Source organism: Notolepis coatsorum, assembly GCF_963971535.1.
Source record: "Notolepis coatsorum genome assembly, chromosome: 4".
NCBI lineage: Eukaryota > Metazoa > Chordata > Actinopteri > Aulopiformes > Paralepididae > Notolepis > Notolepis coatsorum.
Window position 1 is genome coordinate 34,086,862 of NC_140168.1, and position 24,573 is coordinate 34,111,434.

Below are 24,573 nucleotides of genomic sequence, written 5' to 3' on the forward strand. Positions count from 1 at the left end.
CATAGATTGAACTGGTCGTACACAAAGTGCCATGCCTGTGAGCAGCCACTACAGGCAGAGTGGCTACATGCGAGTGAGTAAGTGAGTGAGTTAGTGACATTTTCCAGACTACGGGGCGCTTTGCATCTAAAAACAATACAAACGAGACATCTCGTCCCTGTCTCCTATCGCTTGATCAATAATCTATGCAACGCAAGTGTCAGAATGAATCTCTTTCTGTTTGTGCTAATTAATTAATGTTTTTTAACTAATTAATCACTGAATCAGTCAAATGTTTTTTACAAGCATCTGAGGAAAGAAATATTTTCACTCCAACTGGAACATCCTAATTTGGGCTAAAACCTTGTAGTTCCTACCAACCCTTTTTCCTGCTGGTTTCTGTCTGACTGATGTAGTATCTCATGTCTCCAGGAGAGGGCAGCAGACGACAGTAAAGAGGTGGAAGGTTTCCAGCAGCTACTCCTGGCCAGGACACAGGTAAATCATCATTTTACTCCTGTCCAGGACAGAGGTAAACCATAATTTTACTCCTGACCAGGATACAGGTAAACCATCACTTTACTCTTGGCCAAGACACGTAAACCATCATTTTACTCTTACCCAGGACACGGGTAAACCATCATTTTACTCTTACCCAGGACACAGGTAAACCCTAATTTTACTCCTGGCCAGGACACATAATGTTTCTCTTCAAACCTGTGTTTTTCTCCCTCTCCTTCAGGAGTTTATTGAGGAAATCCTGTCTCCTCCCTTCGGAGGGATGATCGCCTTTGTGAAGGAAGCTGAGACCCTGATGGAGAAGAGTCAGTTGGACAGACTGAAGAATGATGAAGGTGAGGGGTCAGCGAAGAAAGATACAGGATTAGTATTGTTTCTATGGTGAGGGGTCAGCGAAGAAAGATACAGGATTAGTATTGTTTCTATGGTGAGGGGTCAGCGAAGAAAGATACAGGATTAGTATTGTTTCTATGATGAAGGTGAGGGGTCAGCGAAGAAAGATACAGTATTAGTATTGTTTCTATGATGAAGGTGAGGGGTCAGCAAAGAAAGATACAGGATTAGTATTGTTTCTATGATGAAGGTGAGGGGTCAGCAAAGAAAGATACAGGATTAGTATTGTTTCTATGATGAAGGTGAGGGGTCAGCAAAGAAAGATACAGGATTAGTATTGTTTCTATGATGAAGGTGAGGGGTCAGCGAAGAAAGAGACAGGATTAGTATTGTTTCTATGATGAAGGTGAGGGGTCAGCAAAGAAAGATACAGGATTAGTATTGTTTCTATGATGAAGGTGAGGGGTCAGCGAAGAAAGATACAGGATTAGTATTGTTTCTATGATGAAGGTGAGGGGTCAGCGAAGAAAGATACAGGATTAGTATTGTTTCTATGATGAAGGTGAGGGGTCAGCGAAGAAAGATACAGGATTAGTATTGTTTCTATGATGAAGGTGAGGGGTCAGCAAAGAAAGATACATGATTAGTATTGTTTCTATGATGAAGGTGAGGGGTCAGCGAAGAAAGATACAGGATTAGTATTGTTTCTATGATGAAGGTGAGGGGTCAGCAAAGAAAGATACAGGATTAGTATTGTTTCTATGATGAAGGTGAGGGGTCAGCGAAGAAAGATACAGGATTAGTATTGTTTCTATGATGAAGGTGAGGGGTATGCAGTGAAAGATACAGTATTAGTATTGTTTCTATGATGAAGGTGAGGGGTCAGCAAAGAAAGATACAGGATTAGTATTGTTTCTATGATGAAGGTGAGGGGTCAGCGAAGAAAGATACAGGATTAGTATTGTTTCTATGATGAAGGTGAGGGGTCAGCAAAGAAAGATACAGGATTAGTATTGTTTCTATGATGAAGGTGAGGGGTCAGCAAAGAAAGATACAGGATTAGTATTGTTTCTATGATGAAGGTGAGGGGTCAGCAAAGAAAGATACAGGATTAGTATTGTTTCTATGATGAAGGTGAGGGGTCAGCGAAGAAAGATACAGGATTAGTATTGTTTCTATGATGAAGGTGAGGGGTCAGCGAAGAAAGATACAGGATTAGTATTGTTTCTATGATGAAGGTGAGGGGTCAGCGAAGAAAGATACAGGATTAGTATTGTTTCTATGATGAAGGTGAGGGTTCAGCGAAGAAAGATACAGGATTAGTATTGTTTCTATGATGAAGGTGAGGGGTCAGCGAAGAAAGATACAGGATTAGTATTGTTTCTATGATGAATGTGAGGGGTATGCAGTGAAAGATACCGGATTAGTATTGTTTCTAATATGTCTTCGTCAGGAATCTCTCACGTCAGTGGTTTTAACCATATATTGGAAATGCAGAATAAAGGGCAATGACAATTACGTTGAGTTGAACCTTTATTAATCCCCTTGGGGAAATTCATGTTCTGCATGTTGATCCATTGCCTACACCTTAGGCTCCGTTACCCATACTGTACGAATCTGAACTATGTTGCCTACTCAATTTATACCTACCTACTGCTTTCACTGTCTACCCATATACTCTGTATGATAGCATGTACACCAGTGCTGTATATACAGCATATTTACATTTATATCTTGATATTTTCTGCATATATATTCCCATATTTGTCTGAATTTTACCTGCATATAACACCTCTATATACTTGCTTGTACACCTGCATATAACCCATAGCTCTGTATGATGGCATGTACAATAAGGCTGTATATACCATATATACTGTATATATATTTATGTATACCGTATATATTTATTCTCACTGCATATATACCTGCACATAGTCCTTTACAATATCTATGTCTGTACATATTGAAGGACATGGCTTGTTTTTATTGAGTATGACAGAAATAAGTACTATATAACTATACACCTTTTAATTCTAAAGTACATAGGTAAACACCTTTTAATTGTGTTTAGCCGTTTAGACTGAATCTGTTCTGTATGAGTTCAGGGCCTGTGAGGGGGAGAGATATATGGGTCAAAAGTGTTTGCTAGGTTGACGAGATAGGTGCCAAGTAGCCAGGGACGGAGTCAAAACAAAGATAGTGGAGCGGGTCGAGCTAGCAGAGCTGTTCAACGTCGGCATTCCTCACTTGTTTATTCTCTACACCCCCCCTCTCTCTTTCGCTCAGCCCGTATCACCCAGTTGGTGCGTGGGTTTTCCAGCACATGGAAGCAGTCTGTGGAGGCCATGAGTCAGGATGTCATGAGGTCCTTCACCAACTTCAAAAATGGCACCAGTATCATACAGGTAACCCACTATAGACTGTGTGGAGTAACTTTCATTCCAGGCTGCTGAAAGGTTATTCCTCAAAAGTCAGAATGTTAATGTGGTGTTATGGAGATGGCAGAGGGTGTATTAGGTATTAAGGGTGGGAATCACCAGAGGCCCCGCGATACGATATTATCACAATACTATAGTCACAATATAGATAAATCACGATATTGCGATATATTGCCTATTTTCAACTGCAGATTATGTCCTAAACAGAAAATGTTGTCAACATCGGCAATAAAAGTATATATACATTATGTTTTAACTTTTATTTAAAAAGATAACGTTTTTTTGTCTGTTCACCTTGTAATGGGAATATTTCTATGATAGAGATTCGATAGAGCTGATGAAATAAAGATTAAAAGGAAACAAATGGACGTTCCGTTGTTTGTTTATTTGAGCAGCCGGAGCAAAACAGCTGGACAAATATCTGCCAAATATCTGCCAAATCACACCATTCTGATTGACAAGCTAAAAGCAATTGGTTTTGATAGTCTATCAGTGAGCTGGATGCAATCCTACCTGGAGGGGAGAGAGCAGATGGTGGAGGTAAACGGTACCCTATCCCCCCCCCCCTCACAGTAAGCTGTGGTGTTCCACAAGGAAGCATACTAGGTCCGCTACTGTTCCTAATTTATGCAAATGACATGTCGTCAGCTTGTGACTGCAACTTGTTCCTGTTTGCGGACGACTCAGCCCTGCTGGTCTCTGACAAGAACAAGTTACAGGTTGAAAAAACCCTCAGCTCAGAACTAGGCAAAATCTGCATATGGCTCGCTGATAACAAACTATCATTACACATGGGCAAAACAGAGTCCATTCTCTTCGGTTCAAATAACAAACTCAGCAAGACCGACGGCTTCTCAGTTACAGTGGGTGACAATATTGTCACAAGGAAAGAAGATATTACCTACCTGGGTTCCATCCTAGAGGCAAATCTTTCCTGTGACAAAATGGCATCCAATGTAATAAAAAAAGTCAACCAACGAACTCGATTCTTGTACCGGATCTCCTCACTGGTAAACAAGAATACCCTGAAGACTCTAGCAGGAGCACTCATTCAAGGGTACTACGACTATGCTTGCACCTCATGGTACCAAAGCACCTCAAAGGCGCTAAAAACAAAATTACAAACATCTCAAAACAAACTGGTCAGACTACTGCTTGACCTTACTCCTAGAACCCACCTCACCCCTGCCCACTTTGACAACCTAGGATGGCTTAGAGTAGACGACAGAGTACAGCAACTTGCAATGGGCCTGGTCTACAAGATACACTACACGACCAAGGTACCCATGTACATGTCAAAATACTTCCCAAAGGTCGGTGAATACCACGATCACAACACCAGAGGGAGCTCCACAAATCATGTTAAACCCAGATTCGGCTCAAACAAGGGACTAAACACGTTTCGCAATTATGCCACATCAATGTGGAACGCCCTACCCAAAGCTGTAAAGGAATGTGAATCACTACCCACTTTCAAAAACACTCTCAAAAAACACCTAAGGGAGACTGCAACTCGAAACTGGCCCCTGTAAATGTCCGAACACAACCCCCTCCAATGTACAGTAAATTACCAAGTATGGTCTTGTCAATAATCCAATGTACAGTTTTGTTTGTACAGTGTCAATCAATCAACAGTCTGACAGTACAGAAGAAGTGCTGAGAGAGATGTGCGACTAGAATGTTACAAGTCGTGAGTTTTTATGCAGAGCTCTGGGCTGGAACTCAGCAAGACCGACAGCTTCTCAGTTACAGTGGGTGACAATATTGTCACAAGGAAAGATGAAATTACATACCTGGGTTCCATCCTAGAGGCAAATCTTTCCTGTGACAAAATGGCATCCAATGTAATAAAAAAAAGTCAACCAAAGAACTAGATTCTTGTACCGGATCTCCTCTCTGATAAACAAGAATACCCTGAAGACTCTGGCAGGAGCACTCATTCAATTAAGCATTACATCACACGTAGGAGTGGGTTATGAGAATTAGACCATGCCTAGGGGTGGTCGTTAGACCCCCCTAGACATGGTCTAATTCTCATAACCCACGATTGCGTGTGGTGTAATGGCTTTTATACAACTGCCGCATTCATCCAACCTTATTGCTATACAATAAACACACATTAATTGAAGATTTATTGACAACCATCCGCAGAAAAAGTAGTTCAAAGAAAAAAAAGAGACGTTGCCGCCGTGAGCAGCGCTGTTTCAAGGCATTCCATCTGTGTGGATGGGATTGATTGATTGAACATTTTATTACAGATAGACAGTGCTTACATCTTTATACAATTGCCGAATTCATCCAACCTTATTGCTATACAATAAACACACATTAATTTAAGCATAATGGACGTTGCGTTTATGCAGTCAGGTTAGACGCCGTTTACAGTAAAAGTTTTGCTTGTACACGGTTGCAATTCAATTCCCCCTCCTCCCAGTCCTTGCCAGTCGCGTTAAAATACGTCATTGGCTATAGGCTTTTTAAACAATTTAATAGGCTAAACTTCGTTTTAACTTCTTTAATTCACATTTGTTTATTTCATTTCATTTTCCCCGACATAATGCTACCTGCCTCGACGAAATCCGTGATTCGGTTGCGATACAGATGAATTATGAAGTTAGCGGTTGTTATTGGAATGATTGATTGATTGAAAATGTTATTACCAGATTGCAGAATGGGTACATTACAGCTCAATACACACAATTGTTAAGGGGATGCATACCAGAGAAAGACTTTCGTCTTGTTTACATCAGGGTCCCCCATTTTCCATTCATCATAACATATATTGTTACAAAGGGTCAGATTAAACCGAATATATATATTTATTGCCTGAGATCCCATGTATAATATTTGTATATCGTTTGATATCCCCTGCATATTCCTTGTACAATATGCACTGAATATCCCTTTAGTCTAGCAGGACAGACCATGGTATTCGTTCCCCTATTGGAAGCGATCCCCTGGCGCCAGGTACCGAGTAAAGCCTTACCCCCTCGAGCTGACTTGAAAGCTGCCGCCAGGACTTGCCCAAACATGCCCGCTTTCGCCCACGGCTACGAGACCGAGAGGCGACAGAAATGAGATAGGTACTATTTGTTCACGGTACATATATATATGGCGCAAGAAATGTAGAACCCCCCTTGCAGTTCTCTTTCAGTTCGCCTTCAGTTCAGTCTGGTTCAGTTACCGAGTAAAGCCTTACCCACCACGCAACGTGCGGTACAGCAGGGCTCGTATCGCCCCAAATAGAGTCGTATTATCCTAATACCTTTGTTCAAGGTACCGTTCGCTATTTACTAGTAAAAGCCTTCATTACGAGTCAAAGACCACGTGAAGTGAGTAATTGTGCGTCTATACAGAGCACTTATAGCCGCGTGCAAATAGGAGAGACCAACGTCAAGTTCAACTCTGAACCACCGCGCACTACCGCGCAACACGGAGGATTTACCCCGCCAGCAGAGCCACTTTCCGGCAAGGATTATTCTTCAGTGCTTTGACTGTGGCGGCTGGAGCAGAACCGTCTGCCCGCTGCTGCTGTGGGATCTACACATCTACCGTGAGGACCTCCACTCGAGCCCGTCTCTGCCGGAGCAGAGACTCCACGGCTCTCACCTACACGGCGCGCATCCTGGGACCAGGTTGCCTATCCCCGCTGCTCCAGGGGTGATATTGCCCCCGTGAACCATTGACTTGCATAGAGCTTTGGCCCCCTCTGCTGGCTTACAACCGGTAGTACCCCCTTTTCCCAGAGCACCATAGAGATCATCCTTAATATCCATTATTGATTTACCTGCACATTCTATTTGCCTTATAAGCGCAACTAAGTCATGTAATACTATTCCCTTTATGTAATAAATATTCTAAACTAGTATTCTGTGTGGAAAACCGTGTTATTGTGGGAGTGTTCCAATCTAATAATACTCATGTACAGTATTGGCCAGAAGTACATAGACGGTAGTGATTAATGATATCAGTACTTGATTAATACAGTCAGGGAATTGTACCCCTCAGTTACAATTGGTCCTTCGATAGCCGAGATAATAATTAGCGTAATATTAATATAATATTAATATTGGCATGGCCGATGACGAACACTCCACAAACGGTTCTCCTAAGCTAGATCGCCCGCAGCGCAGATGACAGCCACCTCCCTACCTAGAGGCATACTCTGTCAGTCCAATACCTAGCTTTAAAGGGAAGTTAAACGCGGAAAAAGTAGAAAGTAAAATTATGTCTGACCCTAACAACCAGGTTACCCCGACCAGAGAGGCCCTAGTGGGTGCTAATGTAACTGACCAAGCTCACGGTGGGGACCAGGAGGGAACTGACACGACTTTACCCCCAGACATAGCCCCCGATCAGCCCCGGGAGGAAGACAACCCTAAAGAGACGCGCACCCAGGAGACGGATCTCCTCGGTACGCAACAGGAGAATGGATCTCCAACCAGTACTGCCGGGAGTCGATCGCCCCGAACGGCGTCTTCCCCCAGCGAGGCGGACAAGATGCTGGCGCAAGCACTCATCGCCACCCTGGCAGCCTCCACCGAACGCGATCGACTTCAAGCGCAACAGACGTGCGAGCGCGAACATTACGCAGGTGAGCGAGAGCGCTTCCAGGCGCAACAAAGGAGCGAGGACGACCGAATAAGACTGGAGACCAGACGCCTCCAGACAGAAGAGAACATCGAGAGAAGCCGCGCCGACGTCGCAAATGCACAGCTCCACGCTGCCCATGCCAGCGCCAATGCCCAGCGCGACGTCGCCAACGCACAGCGCGACGCTGCCCAGGCCAGCGCCAATGCGCAGCGCGACATCGCCAACGCCCAGCGCGAAGCCGCGCGCGACGCAGCCCATGCCCGGCGCGAGGCAGAGCGCGACCGGCTGCAGGCGGAGCTGATGGACAAACTGGTTGCCATGGCGACACCCCCTCACTCCGCACGGAGCTCCCAGAGGTCGTCAAGACATGGGTCTAGGACACATTCCCCTACCCGACGAAGCGACCCGGGACCCCGCCTACAGGAGGATCCTGTCCACGTCTCCGAACCCCGCCTACAGGAGGAGCCTGTCCACGTCTCTGAACCCCCTCCCCAGCCGGTCCATACGACACCTAGCAACCGGGGTACAGAACCGAACCACGCCGAGAGACTGAACAGAAGACTCCAGGTCCTAGCAGAGGAAGAGGAGGAGGAGGAAGAGGAGTGTCAAGCCGACCAGCAGCAACGTGCTCTGGCCCAGGAGGCCCAGTATAGCCCCGACCAGCAGCAACGTACTCGGGACCAGGAGGTCCAGTACAGCCCAGAAGTCAGCCCCGAGGCCCTGCGCTACAAACCCCCGACTCAACTCACGGGTGAGTTTGACGCACCGTCAGCCCCGCGGAACAGCACCTGGGTACCCGACCTTCGGTACCCACCAAGTACCAGCCCAAGACGACACGCAAGAGGAGACTCGCCTAGGAGGCCTCTCCCCCAACGCTCACCGATGTGCCAGTCATCCATGACATCATACATTGCCACGCCGTCATTTCCCGACTTCGTCTACGAGACTCGAGCACAGTACACAGAGCTCCGGATGTGCCTAGAGACAATGATGGTGGATGTCGCTGGTGATGAACGCCACAAGTATGCAATATTACTGAAGCACCTGAAAGTACCGCGAGCGCATAATATAGCGCTAGCCTATGCCTCCTCTTCGACCCCATACACAGCGGCCCTTGCAGCGCTGGACCAGAGATATGGACGTATATGGGATTACGTAAATAGAAGAGATAAGGCATATTGACCGCCTACCCCCAGCCACAGACAATCGCTCACTAGACGACCTGTCAATCAAAGTGCAGTCCCTGGTGGGGATGCTGGGAGCGCAACGGGAGAAGGGCAGGCATGAGCTATACGCCAACTCTAACGTTGAGAGGATTTTGGAGAAGCTGCCACCCGCAAGACAGGAGCGCTTTCGGCGGCAGAGGGACTACCGCGACCCCGACGGCCCCGAGCCATCCCTCCTTGATCTGGCCGACTTCCTGGCGAGAGAAGTCAGCAGCTTACGACTGGATACCTTCGGGCGGAGCACGCCAAGCTCCAGAGAGGGACCCAGGAGAATAAATGATGGAAGAAGATCGGTGACTGTCATGCACCAATCAGAGTCAGTACCGCAGCACTCCAACCACAACACCCCCTCGACGAAAGAGGACCAGTGGAAGATTGAGTGCCAGTACTGTGAGGGAGAACATCGGCTCCATCAGTGCGAGGAATTCAAGAAGCTGACCACGGAGGATGTGAGCCAGTGGGTCAAGGACCACCGCCGCTGCTTCCGCTGCGCGCGCAGCCACCTAGCAGCTGAGTGCCACCTGAAGAAAAAGTGCAGCAGGTGCGGTGGCACCCACCTGGAGGTCCTGCACGACATCAACAAGCGTCACCCAGGACAACAGAGTGGGCCCGTCGCGGTCATGTACCACGCCGAGGCGGTGGCACCAGAACCAAAGTTCCACCAGACCGCTCCCTTCTGTCCCGACTGCTACGGCAGACACTGGCGGACAAGGTGCGACTCGTACCATATAGAGTCTACGTCACCACCCGAGACAGGAGTGCTCCACATTGACCAGCACAGCGAGACCCCCCGAGTGCTCCTCAAAGTGGTCAGAGTGCTCCTGAGCCACGGGGACAAAGTCATGGACACTTACGCCGTCCTTGATGACGGGTCAGAGAAGACCCTTCTGCTCGCGTCCGCTGCGACCCAGCTGGGACTGCGGGGGAGCGAGAACCAAATGACGATTCGGACAATAAGAAGAGATTTAAAGACGATAAAGGGCGAGAATGTCTCCTTCACTATCGCAGCAAGCGGGCAGCCAGAGCGACGGTACAAGATCACAAATGCTTTCACCAGCCAAGAAATAGGACTCTCGCAGTACACCTACCCTGTCACCAAGTTGATGGATAAATATGTGCACCTGCGCCAATTACCTATCCCGCTCATGGACGGCGCTACCCCGACCCTGTTGATAGGCTCCGACCATGCAGAACTCATAGTCCCGATTGACCGGGTCCATACAGGCCCCCGAGGCTGTCCTGCAGCAGTCGAGACCCGCCTAGGATGGACATTACAAGGGCCCCTCGCTAAATCTCTCAACCGAACAGCCACTAGCTGCCTACACACAGAGGCGAGCGACACCGGCCTCTCCCCCATACAGCAGAGGCTATTGACATTAAGCGAGAGGCCCGTGAGAGAACCGTGGGTACCAGAGGGAGTTCGGAACTCCACCCCCCTCAGCTGCGCTTCAGACGTAGCTAACCTCGAACCCAGCACCCCAAGCGACTCCTTGACGGGGCGGCCGGGACCGGCCCCTCCTCACACGGGGTACAGAGCGAACAAGAGAAACAGACGGAGGAGGAGAAAGCACAGCCAAGCCCAGATCAAAGCAGTCTCAGGCCCGCTTCCTCCTAAGCCCCCCTTCATCCCGTCCAGCCGTCATGACCATAGACCAGTCACTACCCCGAGCTGCGTGGCCGGCCGGCCGCGTAAGCAAAGTGACCACTGGTGCCGACGGAAAGGTCAGAGTGGCCGAAGCGCTCGGCCAAGGGCGGCCCTACAACCGACCCGTGGCGAGGCTGATAAGAGTCGCCAAGGCTCCCCGACTTGCCTAATGACGACTATGACCCCTGACTTTGTGAACTGCCCGACCCCTCACAGACATTGAGTAGTGGACAGTGCGGTTAATCTGTCCCTGCTTAGCTAATTAGGTGGGACTAATTAGGGGGCGGCTGTTACAAAGGGTCAGATTAAACCGAATATATATATTTATTGCCTGAGATCCCATGTATAATATTTGTATATCGTTTGATATCCCCTGCATATTCCTTGTACAATATGCACTGAATATCCCTTTAGTCTAGCAGGACAGACCATGGTATTCGTTCCCCTATTGGAAGCGATCCCCTGGCGCCAGGTACCGAGTAAAGCCTTACCCCCTCGAGCTGACTTGAAAGCTGCCGCCAGGACTTGCCCAAACATGCCCGCTTTCGCCCACGGCTACGAGACCGAGAGGCGACAGAAATGAGATAGGTACTATTTGTTCACGGTACATATATATATGTCGCAAGAAATGTAGAACCCCCCTTGCAGTTCTCTTTCAGTTCGCCTTCAGTTCAGTCTGGTTCAGTTACCGAGTAAAGCCTTACCCACCACGCAACGTGCGGTACAGCAGGGCTCGTATCGCCCCAAATAGAGTCGTATTATCCTAATACCTTTGTTCAAGGTACCGTTCGCTATTTACTAGTAAAAGCCTTCATTACGAGTCAAAGACCACGTGAAGTGAGTAATTGTGCGTCTATACAGAGCACTTATAGCCGCGTGCAAATAGGAGAGACCAACGTCAAGTTCAACTCTGAACCACCGCGCACTACCGCGCAACACGGAGGATTTACCCCGCCAGCAGAGCCACTTTCCGGCAAGGATTATTCTTCAGTGCTTTGACTGTGGCGGCTGGAGCAGAACCGTCTGCCCGCTGCTGCTGTGGGATCTACACATCTACCGTGAGGACCTCCACTCGAGCCCGTCTCTGCCGGAGCAGAGACTCCACGGCTCTCACCTACACGGCGCACATCCTGGGACCAGGTTGCCTATCCCCGCTGCTCCAGGGGTGATATTGCCCCCGTGAACCATTGACTTGCATAGAGCTTTGGCCCCCTCTGCTGGCTTACAACCGGTAGTACCCCCTTTTCCCAGAGCACCATAGAGATCATCCTTAATATCCATTATTGATTTACCTGCACATTCTATTTGCCTTATAAGCGCAACTAAGTCATGTAATACTATTCCCTTTATGTAATAAATATTCTAAACTAGTATTCTGTGTGGAAAACCGTGTTATTGTGGGAGTGTTCCAATCTAATAATACTCATGTACAGTATTGGCCAGAAGTACATAGACGGTAGTGATTAATGATATCAGTACTTGATTAATACAGTCAGGGAATTGTACCCCTCAGTTACATATATGACATACAGATAGACAGTACTGCTACATCTAGACATTTATGACATACCAGATTTACAAATACAGTACTATTTTTGTAAGGTGATTATGGTTTATTTACATTGATGGTAACGTTCCCGGTTATAGTGCAGTTTGTGAAAAGAGTATCTGGGTCGTTATTTTGCCTCTTAGCTGGAACAGAATTTTCAGAACCTTCTGCACCTTCTGCAATGCGCTTTTGCGCAGATGAGCCTGCGAGAACATGGCTATAATTTCGCCTGTCTTCAAAATTTGGGGTTCAATAGGATTGCAGGGAAGACTCACATCTATGGCCAGTGACAGACATAATCTCTCTCGATTTATATTTTGAATAGGTTGCTTCAAAGCATGCCGTCTAACAGTGAAGTGAGCGGTTGTTATTGGTTTGATTGATTGATTGGAGATTTTATTAACAGTCAAATGAGTGTCCTTTTGACGAATGGCATCTAACAACAGCGCGATATTTATTTTGTTCCACAATGACTCATGACCCACCAATTTCATAATCCAACATTGTGTAAGAAACTAACACATTCCATGTGACAGAATCGTTTTTCAATTAGTCGTTATGGCGCTTTCAACACATCCATTTGTAAAGATTATTGTCCGCCATCTTGGTTTTTCCTAAAAACTCGAACTGGCGGAGTGATTGTAATTCGGTTGTGGGCGGGTTCTGGGATCACAAGCGTGGGTTATGAGAAATAACCACGTCTAACTTGACTGTTTCAGCCAATCAGAATCGAGATTGTATAAGGGTACTGCGACTATGCTTGCTCCTCATGGTACCAAAGCACCTCAAAGGCGCTAAAAACAAAATTACAAACATCTCAAAACAAACTGGTCAGACTACTGCTTGACCTTACTCCTAAAACACACCTCACCCCTGCCCTTTTTGACAACCTAGGATGGTTTAAAGTAGACGACAGAGTACGACAACTTGCAATGGGCCTGGTCTACAAGATACACTACACCACTAAGGTACCCATGTACATGTCAAAATACTTCCCAAAGGTCAGTGAATACCACGACCACAACACCAGAGGGAGCTCCACAAATCATGTTAAACCCAGATTCGGCTCAAACAAGGGACTAAACACATTTAGCAATTATGCCACATCAATGTGGAACGCCCTACCCACAGCTGTAAAAGAATGTGAATCACTACCCACCTTCAAAACCACTCTCAAAGAGCACCTACAGGAGACTGCAATTCGTAACTGGCCCGTGTAAATGTCCAAACCCAACCCCCTCCAATGTACAATTCCCCCCACCCCACCTACCCAACCCCCCACCCAACCACCTCCAATGTACAGTTACCCACCCCACCTCCCCACCCACCCCCACCCCACCTACCAAACCTCCTCCAATGTACAGTTTCTTCCCCCTCAAATGTATATACTCTCTTTTTAGACTATTTTTGTACTCATAAACAGTACTGTATATTTGTAGATCTGGTATGTCATAAATGTCTAGATGCAACAGTACTGTCTACCTGTATGTCATGTATGTCATTTATGTTATGATGAATTGAAAATGGGGGACCCTGATGTAAACAAGACAAAAGTATTTCGCTGGTCTGCATCCCCTTAACAATTGTGTGTATTGAGCTGTACTGTATTGTACCCACTCTGCAATCTGTTAATAAAATGTTCAATCAATCAGAAACCGCTGAGTCGAGAGCCGTTGCAAACAGAGGCCGGATGTAGCCGGTTTTCTGAGGAAACTGTTTGCGACTGCCGACTGGGGGCCTTTCGCTTTCTCGAGATAGTGTTTTCGAGGAAGGAGTTTATGCGTTTGTGGTTTTGCAGTTTCTCTGTGTGGTTCCCAGCACAGGCCTGTGCAGACACTCAAGGTGTTGCATGAACAGTGTTAAAGTCAAAGGTCAATGTATTCCGATCAAAGATCAAGGTATTCAGATTATATTTTTGCCATTACAACCTCATTCCAATAATTGTTGTTAAATGGGATTGTCAAGCAATCAAGTGTATCAATATAATATCGCCACGCGAAATATGACATATTGCAGTATAGATTTTTTCCCCCACCCTAGAAAGTATGGGGTGTCATATATGAGAGAACAGCATGGAATAGCTCGAACACTATACATCAGTATATGGTGTCCTCTCTATGGGTATAGCTCCATGCTGTCAGTATACCATGGTGTCATCTCTAGGGGTAACGCTCCATGCTCTCAGTATACTATTATGGTGTCATCTCTATGGGTATAGCTCCATGCTCTCAGTATACTATATGGTGTCATCTCTATGGGTATAGCTCCATGCTCTCAGTATACTATATGGTGTCATCTCTATGGGTATAGCTCCATGCTCTCAGTATACTATATGGTGTCATCTCTATGGGTATAGCTCCATGCTCTCAGTATACTATATGTTGTCCTCTATGGGTAAAGCTCCATGCTCTCAGTATACTATATGGTGCCATCTCTTTGGGTAAAGCTCCATGCTCTCAGTATACTATATGGTGTCATCTCTTTGGGTATAGCTCCATGCTCTCAGTATACTATATGGTGTCATCTCTATGGGTATAGCTCCATGCTCTCAGTATACTATATGGTGTCATCTCTATGGGGAAAGCTCCATGCTCTCAGTATACTATATGATGTCATCTCTATGGGTATAGCTCCATGCTCTCAGTATACTATATGGTGTCATCTCTATGGGTATAGCTCCATGCTCTCAGTATACTATATGGTGTCATCTCTTTGGGTATAGCTCCATGCTCTCAGTATACTATATGGTGTCATCTCTATGGGTATAGCTCCATGCTCTCAGTATACTATATGGTGTCATCTCTATGGGTATAGCTCCATGCTCTCAGTATACTATATGTTGTCCTCTCTGGGTATAGCTCCATGCTCTCAGTATACTATATGGTGTCATCTCTATGGGTATAGCTCCATGCTCTCAGTATACTATATGTTGTCCTCTCTGGGTATAGCTCCATGCTCTCAGTATACTATATGTTGTCCTCTATGGGTATAGCTCCATGCTCTCAGTATACTATATGGTGTCATCTCTATGGGTATAGCTCCATGCTCTCAGTATACTATATGATGTCATCTCTATGGGTATAGCTCCATGCTCTCAGTATACTATATGTTGTCCTCTCTGGTAGAGCCATATGAAATCCGTTTAATTTTTTTCCAAATTCCATTGAATTTTTTTCCAAATTCCGTTTTTTTCATTTTAATATTTCAGAATTCTGTATTTTGCTTTGTACGCTCATTTTACCATCAGAAATAGTGTCTAATAAGTGGGAATGAATAAATGTCCACAATTTAATAAGATATAACAGTCCATTTAATAGGGCCGTCTTAAATACTTTGAAGCTTCGTTCGATGGGCATGGGATTCGAATATGAAAATAAAATTTGATTTGAAAAAAGAACATGTGGACATTGCTCTGCTAAGCGAAACACACATTCTAGGGAAAGACATAGGTAAATTAGCGGACAACATATACCATAATATCAGTCACTCCTCTATTGGTACGAGAACTCGGGGTGTAGCAATAGTCGTTAAACGTAAGTTGAATATTGTACTAAAGGGAGTATGGTCTGATGTAGAAGGTCGGATAACTATAGCTAAGATTGAACATAAGAACAGGAAAATAGCGTTGATAGCGGTATACGCCCCAAATTTGTACGAAGAAGATTTCTTCACTACACTAACCAATGCAATGTTAGACATTCCCGATTACTCATTTATAATAGGAGCGGATTTTAATGCCATCTGGAACCCAAGGATAGACAAATCTTACCTCGCCTTTTCCAGCGAACAAAAGAATTCATCGAAGGCATTAAAGGATTGGTCAAAGATTACAGGTGTAAAGGACTTATGGCGGTTACTTAATCCCACGACCCGAAAGTACTCTTGTCGATCTGCGAGACATAAGACACTATCCAGAATAGATTATGTCTTTGCATCACAGAGACTATTTGATAATTATGAAGTGGAAATGATACCCAACGCACTATCAGATCACTGTTATTTACTCCTTAAAGGTACATTTGGTATACTATCCTCCCGAGCCCCAAGATATCGATTTAACTCGTTGCTGCTTAACAACAAGGAATTCATTACACAACTCAAAGAAGCTCTTATAGTATTCCAACGGGAGAATGCAAACTCGGTGCAAGACCCCAGAATAATATGGATGTCGGTAAAGGGAATGATCAAAGACTTCACGGATAGCTTTTCCTCCAAAATGCGCAAGAATCAAAGCACAAAACTGGATGAGCTGGAAACGCTTTACTCAACGTTATTTAATTCTCTGAAATACAACAACTCAACTCGACTAGAAAACCAAGTTAACGTACTAAAAATAGAGATCAATGCCATATACAGACAACAATCGGAAATACAAATACGCAGCACAAGACAACAGCAGTACTCCCATGGTTCCAAACCCAGCCACCTATTAGCCATGCGATTAAGAATTAATGCAACATTTGCAGATATAACTACCATTAGAGCACAACAAGTACTTGTAACAGATCCTGTAAAAATAAACGATACATTCAAAGTATTCTACTCCGATTTATATAAATCAGAAATGACCTTCGATCAAAACAAAATGGACACATTTCTTAATCAAATTATTCTCCCTAAACTTTCAGAGGATGACGCTAAACAGTTAGAAATACCGATCACACTAGAGGAACTCAAGAAGGCCATAACCGCAATGAAAAGTGGTAAGGCTCCAGGAAGAGACGGTTTCCCATCAGAAATGTACCTTTCTTGTTGGGACATAATTGGTCCCTTATTACTAAATATGATCTTATACTCAGTCAAGGAGGGGAACTTCCATAAAATTGACAATATTGCACTCATAACAGTCCTCCTTAAAAAAGACAAAGACCCCAACGAGTGCGGTAGTTATAGACCTGTAAGCCTCCTCGGAACAGATATCAAACTGTACTCTAAGGTATTAGCCATCAGATTACAAAAGCATATGACGTCTTTAGTTCACCCGGACCAAACTGGCTTCATAGGAGGCCGCCTGATCACTGAGAACATAAGACGTATACTGCACGTACTTGATGCCGACAAGGAGGACACCATACCTAAGGCGATGCTGTCCCTGGATGCTATGAAGGCCTTTGACAGGCTGGAATGGTCGTATCTGTGGGCAGTGCTAGAAAGGATGGGGTTAGGAAAAGGATTCATCGATATGATTAAAGTATTATACAAAGACCCATCGGCCATGATTACAACAGGCACAATCATCTCTGAAATATTTCCGGTATCACGCTCTGCCAGACAGGGTTGTCCTCTTAGTCCCGGACTGTTCAATCTATCATTAGAGCCTTTAGCACAATATATAAGACAATCCCAATCCATAGAACCTATCGTAATTAAGGGCACACAACAAAAAATTTGTTTATATGCGGACGATGTAATATTGTTCATGAAAAACCCCAACACCACATTGCCTCATCTGCTCAAGTTGATTGAGGACTTTGGTGATTTATCGGGATTTAAGATAAATTGGCCGAAGTCGGCTTTCCTTCCACTTAACACCCCTGCAAAAAAAGATACAACCCTCCCAGGACAGATACCGATGGTAAAACATTTCAGATGCTTGGGAGTGGAAATATTCCCTACCATAAGACAAACGGTGAAGCACAACTACACAAAAATCCAAAACAAAATCAAAGACGACCTTGATAGATGGGCAAAACTTAAGAACACAGTACAAGCACGGATATCAATAGTTAAGATGGATGTACTACCTAAAATCAACTTCTTCTGTTCAATGCTACCGTTACCCCCTCCAGAGGGTTACTGGAAAAGATTACACTCCTCCACATACAAATTTATTTGGAATAACAAACCACCACGTATAAAAAGATCCACCGCACAGAGAAATAAAGCAGATGGTGGCATGGCATTTCCAGATTTTTTCCTATATTTTAAGGCGTACTCACTAAGTCCATTGACAACATGGTTTGACTCCCAAGCATTAGCATCTTGGAGAAAAATAGAAGAAAACATAGTAGCCCCACATAGACTGAAGGACATAGCATACACTAAACTACCAATCAAGCACTGTGAACGAAAATTTGGCCCCATAATTACTCATGCGATCCGGATATGGCGTGAATCACAAAAAAAAAATCCTAACCCACAAGAATGGCACAATCATACTCCCTTATTCAATAACAATGCTCTCTTAATTGGGAAACGACCTATAAGATTCCCTATATGGGAAGAGCAAGGCATACACTCATTAGGGGATGTTTTTAACAAACAGGGTTTTTGTAGTGATAAAGAAATACGCAAAAAATTTAATCTCACCAAGTCCACATGGCTTTTTCACAAACAGTTAGAGCTATGTTTGAAGTCTCACGGTGTTCCATTAGACAGACCAATTGAACACCACAGATACCACAAATTCTTCTACTCAAGAGAGACATCGAGAGGTTTTGTTTCAGAATTTTATCATCAATTACTAACGTCCTCGTATGAAACCCTCCAACTTGACTCTGTCTGGAGGAGGGATATACCAGACCTGGAAAATGACTTTGATTGGCAAGGAGCCTGGGCAAATGTCCGACTTACATCAAGGAACCCGGATCATCAACAAATCAATCTTAACTATATTCACAGGACATACTTGACTCCTATAAGACTGTGCCGAATGGGGCTCAAACAAGATTCCAAATGCACCCAATGTACAAATGGGGACGAAGGGACATTTATGCACATGTATTGGGACTGCTCACCAGTTAAGGCATTCTGGAAAGATGTGACCCAACAAATATCAAAACTCGTATCTTGGAATATACCTGTACACCCCTCGGTATTGCTGTTGAATGATGTTTTTGAGTTTGCAGTGAATCCACAGCTAAAGAGATTGGTTTTATCGGGTATCACAGTAGCCAAAAAGCTGATCGCATCACGCTGGTTTCAACCGGAAAAAATGTGCCGTAAAGTTTGGTTTCTTACATATCTCGATGTAATTTACCATGAAATATCTACAGCAAGAAATCTGGGTCTCAATGAATCCAAAATGTCAATGTGGTTAGAAGTGGTGGAGAGAATAAAAGCTAGCTTATAATGGTAGTGTCTGGTTAGGTGCGAGGGATAGTGGAGGTACTTCTCAAGGTGGGGTCCGGGAGGGGGGGGTTCGAGCTGAGCATATGTGTGTAGGGTTTTTTTTTTTTAGATAACAGGTATTATGGGTATATCTTATATAAAACAACTAACCAAAAGGTGATCTCATTGGATGTGCCCTGACAATTAATGCTTGTATATCTTATCGTGTGTTGTCATGTTTGTTTATATGTTTGTTTAAAAAATTATAAAAAAATAAAATACAAAAAAAAAAAAAAAAAAAAAATTATATATATTTTTGCAAAATCAACTCTGCCTCTCTTTGTTAACTACAACAAGCAATGCTGTTTGTTATTTAAGATGAGGTCGGACTCTGCACTGACAGATTTGTGTTCATTGTGCTGCTTTTATAAAGCCTCAAATGACGGCTTACAATATTTCATGAAAGCAAAGTGTTTTGTTTGTCTAAGATTTTAAAAGGTTTAAACTTTACAGCACTGACAAAGTTGAACAAAGTGCTGTACAAGTCCCACAACATAAAAAAAAAAAAAAAAAATTTAGTTTTTTCTTTTATAGTGGATTCCATTTTTATTGCTCAATTCCGCGATTCCGTCCGCGATTCCGTGATCGCGGATTCCATATGGCTCTACTCTCTGGGTATAGCTCCATGCTCTCAGTATACTATATGGTGTCATCTCTATGGGTATAGCTCCATGCTCTCAGTATACTATATGATGTCATCTCTATGGGTATAGCTCCATGCTCTCAGTATACTATATGGTGTCATCTCTATGGGTATAGCTCCATGCTCTCAGTATACTATATGATGTCATCTCTATGGGTATTGGGTATAGCTCCATGCTCTCAGTATACTATATGGTGTCATCTCTATGGGTATAGCTCCATGCTCTCAGTATACTATATGTTGTCCTCTCTACTGGTATAAATGGTAAATGGACTGTATTTATATAGCGCTTTTATCCAAAGCACATTACAACATATGCCTCACATTCACCCGTTCACTCACACACCCACGGCGGTGGCAACCATGCAAGGTGCCAACCTGCTCATCAGGAGCAGTTAGGGGTTAAGTGTCTTAGCTCAAGGACACGTCGACACACTGCTGGGGAGGAGCCGGAATCGAACCTCCTAACAAGTGTCAATGTGTGAGTGAATGTGCGGCATAAGTTGTAAAGTGCTTTGGATAAAAGCGCTATATAAATGCAGTCCATTTACCATGGCTTATTAAGGCAATGTCCCGGAGTAATTGTAGAAGCTACTTTATCAGCAGAAGTCCCGCAACCAACTAGCTTTAATGCCACTGTATGCCTTGTATGCCGTGACAAATAAAACTCTTGACTCTTGACTTGCCTTGCTTTACGAGTGCAATGCAATCAGAGGGGAGGTTCCCTCGCGCCGATTTGCGAAATCATCGCAAAACCGATTGGCTTGGTGAATTAGAGGAGTACGTCGCTGCTACTCCTGGTGAACCTGACCCTCAGTCTTCCACTCTGCATTTTGCTGTTCATGCTTTTTGTGTGAATATGTCCAATTTCTCACAGTAACTACGAGTTATGTCCTTCTGTTCTGCTTCAATGGCACAACACAGAATATAGTACAACACAACGCAGAATACAGTACAATACAACACAATACAGTACAACACAACACATCACACTACACAACGCAGAATACAGTACAACACAACATAGAATGCAGTACAACACAACACATCACACAATACACAACGCAGAATACAGTACAATACAACAACACACAACACCGAATACAGTACAACACATCACACAGAACACAATACACAACGCAGAATACAGTACAACACAGAATACAGTACAATACAACGCAGTACACCACAATGCAGAATACAGTACAACACACTAAAGTGCATGTGGTTTTCTCCAGGGGGCTTTGACCCAGCTGATCCAGTACTACCATGGCTTCCACAAGGTGCTGAACCAGCCCACCTTCAGGAGTCTGGCGGTTCGCTCTGAGCTCATCAACCTGCATCACCTCATGGTCGAAGTCAAGAAACACAAACCCAATTTCTAATGGCTGAAGAGGAACCCCCCCCCCGCTCATCGTCCACCCTTTCGGATGAAGTGTACGTTCACATTGGAGGTATTGAATAGCATTATCGAAGTCGAGAAGCTCGCTTACCAAACCAACAACCTCTCGATTGTCTTCTCTATATGCCCGACATGCTCAGGCTGTTGAACATGGAAAATCTGATTCCCTGTGGATTTATGTCCCGTTACTTTCACTGATCTTATAGGGAAAGAAATTCCACCGCAAAGCTGCATTCATCTCGTTTACCAGATTGAGGCATAGCGGATTAATTATCTGATTAACGTGGCCAAAGCCAACTCTGTTCAGAAATATCGGCAGTGGAATGTGCTAATTTGGTAGAGGTATATGTCACAATGACGCGTAGCTCTACCCTCACTCAATTTTGAAGAGCTGCAATGGGTGAGTAATTTGAATATCCTGATACCTCGATCGTCTCTCTCGATCAGCTTCTCGCTCTCTCTAACCAGAAGTAAAAGCTTGTCAGCCCTCCCCACCTTGTGTGCGTTTGGTAGGAGCGGCGCACTTCAGGCCGGCATTGTCTTGACGCACGTCCCATTTTCAGCTCACTGTAGTCCTTTGTAAAACGGGAAGCTGGAGCTGTAACGGTATCTCAAACCCCGCCCTCTTTGCTTGATCCTCCAATCGCAACCGTTGCTTCCGAGGAAAGAGACTGTGCTGATTGGAGGATCAAGAAACTCATCGCAGCAGAAGGAAATATGAGTAACATCCAGTGTTGATATACTAGCAGACGTTTTTTTGTGTTGCTTGAATCTGACACAAAGGAAGATTGGGAATGTTTAACAATGCACTACTAACTAAATGGTTCGTAGGAAGAGTTTATCACTTTGTCATCTGTTGTGACTTGTGCAGTATGTATGAATCTCACTGGGTGAGAGTGTCACTGAGTATGGGGACTGTTGCTGGTGTCTATACTTTCCAATGCTCTGTATGTCTGCTCTGTATATGAAGGCATTTCTGTGCAATATTCTTAAATTTGAAAATAATCATGGAACTCGAATCGTCGTCTGCCTGTCTTTGTTGTTTGCACGTCTTTATTAAATATTTCATTACATACTTCTATCAGGTAAATTAAGATAAAAAAGCTGAACATTACAGCAAGCGATAAACATTGACAACAATATGTTTAATCATTAAATAATTACACTGTATTATAATTAAATAATATATATAATTCTTTACATAAAACACATGAAGTCACCAAATTGGACTTATTCAATGTAGCAATAATAATAATAAATCATTGCATTTATATAGTGCTTTTCTAGGCACTCAAAGCGCTCCCCACAATGTAGGGTGGAAATTGCCTCCTTCACCACCACGGGTAGCACCCAACCTTGGGCTACCCAGGCTCAATGGCTGCCATACACTGATTGGGAATTTGGCCAGGAACGTTGGGGAACCCCCTACTCTTTGCAATAAGCGTCAACAAGAGTTTGAAGTCAGATTGTTATTATTCCTTGGAAATAGGTTGTCTAAACTGTGTAGTGGTCACCAGTGAATGTGTTTACATAATACAGCATTCCAGGCACCAAGTCATTTTGCTGTACTTAATTTGAACCCCTTGTTGAAATTGTCTCTGGTTTTATTTAGGATACGTTATTTACTGTATACGTGTCCGTCTTCATATTCTCATCATGAGTATTTCCACATACAGGATCTAAGAGACTATTGCAGTCACCACCTTGGAAGCAGGACCTGCACAGAGTCCAGTAACGGGGGGCCTTTCCACTGGCTCCAGCCAAGTCTAGCAGCGCGGTTGCATTAAATACATTTCCAAATGGTTATGGTGACGTGCTGAGCAGCCCCACTCTGATGCTAATCCTGAACTTAACTATACACTTAAAAGTTTTTTGAGACACGCTACAAAACAAATGTAAATAATAACATTAAAAATTGTTTTCACACACGAAGTGCTGTTAAAGGGAAAGTGGTTGTGGACTATGTTTAAACTTGTAAGCAATACGAGCAGGACATTTAATCTAGGACTGTAGAAATATGATTCCTCACAGCAGTGTGGACATATTTCGAGCACGAAAAGGAAGTTACTTAGTAAGGGTTGAGGGTTGCCCGAGTGTTCAACTCGGGCATGTTTGGGGTAGGGTAATCTCTCTCTGTGTATTATGGTACCAACCTTATTTTTCTTATTTCTTTATCGTTACACCATGCCATCTGAATCTTTACAACAATCTCAGTAAGACAAAAAGATTTATGCAAAATGGCAGATACCTTAGTTGAATATTTCATGGAACTGCAGAGGCCTTCAAAAGCTAAAGTTGGGTGGCGCAGCGGAGATTGCGCTCGTCACCAATGCAAGAGACTCCGGTCTCGAATCCGGGTGTCAGCATTGCCTCCGGCTTGGGCCAGCCGTCATACTAACTCATTGGCAGAGTTAGGGGGTGGAAGTCGATGGGTGGGGATTTGGACGTTGTGGACAGCGACTCCTACAGGTCGGTTGGGGGACGCCTGCACAGCAGAGACAGGAAGTAGCGGGGGTAGTGTGAGCCTCCTATGTGTTACACCTCGCCACTGAGAGTCCGCGCTGGCAGGTGAAAAGATGTGACAGGCTGCCTCCTCGTGTACCGGAGGGGACACGTGATGCAAGGCTTCTATCCTCCCTACAACCGACCAGTGGGGGGAATAATCGAGCAACGTTCAAGACAGGGGAGGGGAGAATTGGAAACACGGAATTGGGATGGGAGAAAAATAGAAAATAAGGAGAAAAAGTGGATAAAAAAAAAAGCTTACTAAAGTAAAGCAGGTTATGAACAGGATAAAACGGCTAAAAAGCCAAGATAGTGTTTTTACAAGAGTCACACTTATTAGCGAATGACACACCTAAAATACAACCGAGGTGGCCAGGACAGGTCTTCTCAACTTCATACTCTAAATGCTAGAGGTGTAATGACACTAATACACAGGTCTATTCCATTCCAAATTGAAGAGGTGATAAAGGACCCTAATGGTAGATTCTTGATTATACAAGGTCGTCTTCTCTCTGAACATCTCAATTGAATCAACGTATATGGACCGAATAATGATGACGTACATTTTTACAACAATTTATTTCTGAAAATCTCAACACTACCAGGCAAATATATTATCGCTGGGGAC

At 44.3% G+C, this 24,573-nt stretch overlaps 1 protein-coding gene across 4 annotated transcripts in view; it reads left to right on the top strand.

Moving 5' to 3' along the window:
- The window catches only part of vps52 (VPS52 subunit of GARP complex), a gene marked incomplete at its 5' end in the record, with an annotated part of 63,655 nt that extends 40,499 nt beyond the window's left edge, over positions 1-23,156 (top strand). For 3 of the 4 annotated variants that reach the window (XM_084313135.1, XM_084313136.1, XM_084313137.1), the window contains 4 exons: positions 412-477; positions 722-833; positions 3,121-3,239; positions 21,277-22,440. In XM_084313135.1, coding sequence (XP_084169261.1) covers positions 412-477; positions 722-833; positions 3,121-3,239; positions 21,277-21,423 — 444 coding nt within the window. In that variant the 3' untranslated portion in view covers positions 21,424-22,440. Of the gene's footprint in view, positions 1-411; positions 478-721; positions 834-3,120; positions 3,240-21,276; positions 22,441-23,116 lie in introns of those variants that run through there. The other variant, XR_014619598.1, reaches the window with a different exon arrangement.
- Between the last annotated feature and the right edge of the window lie 1,417 nt (positions 23,157-24,573).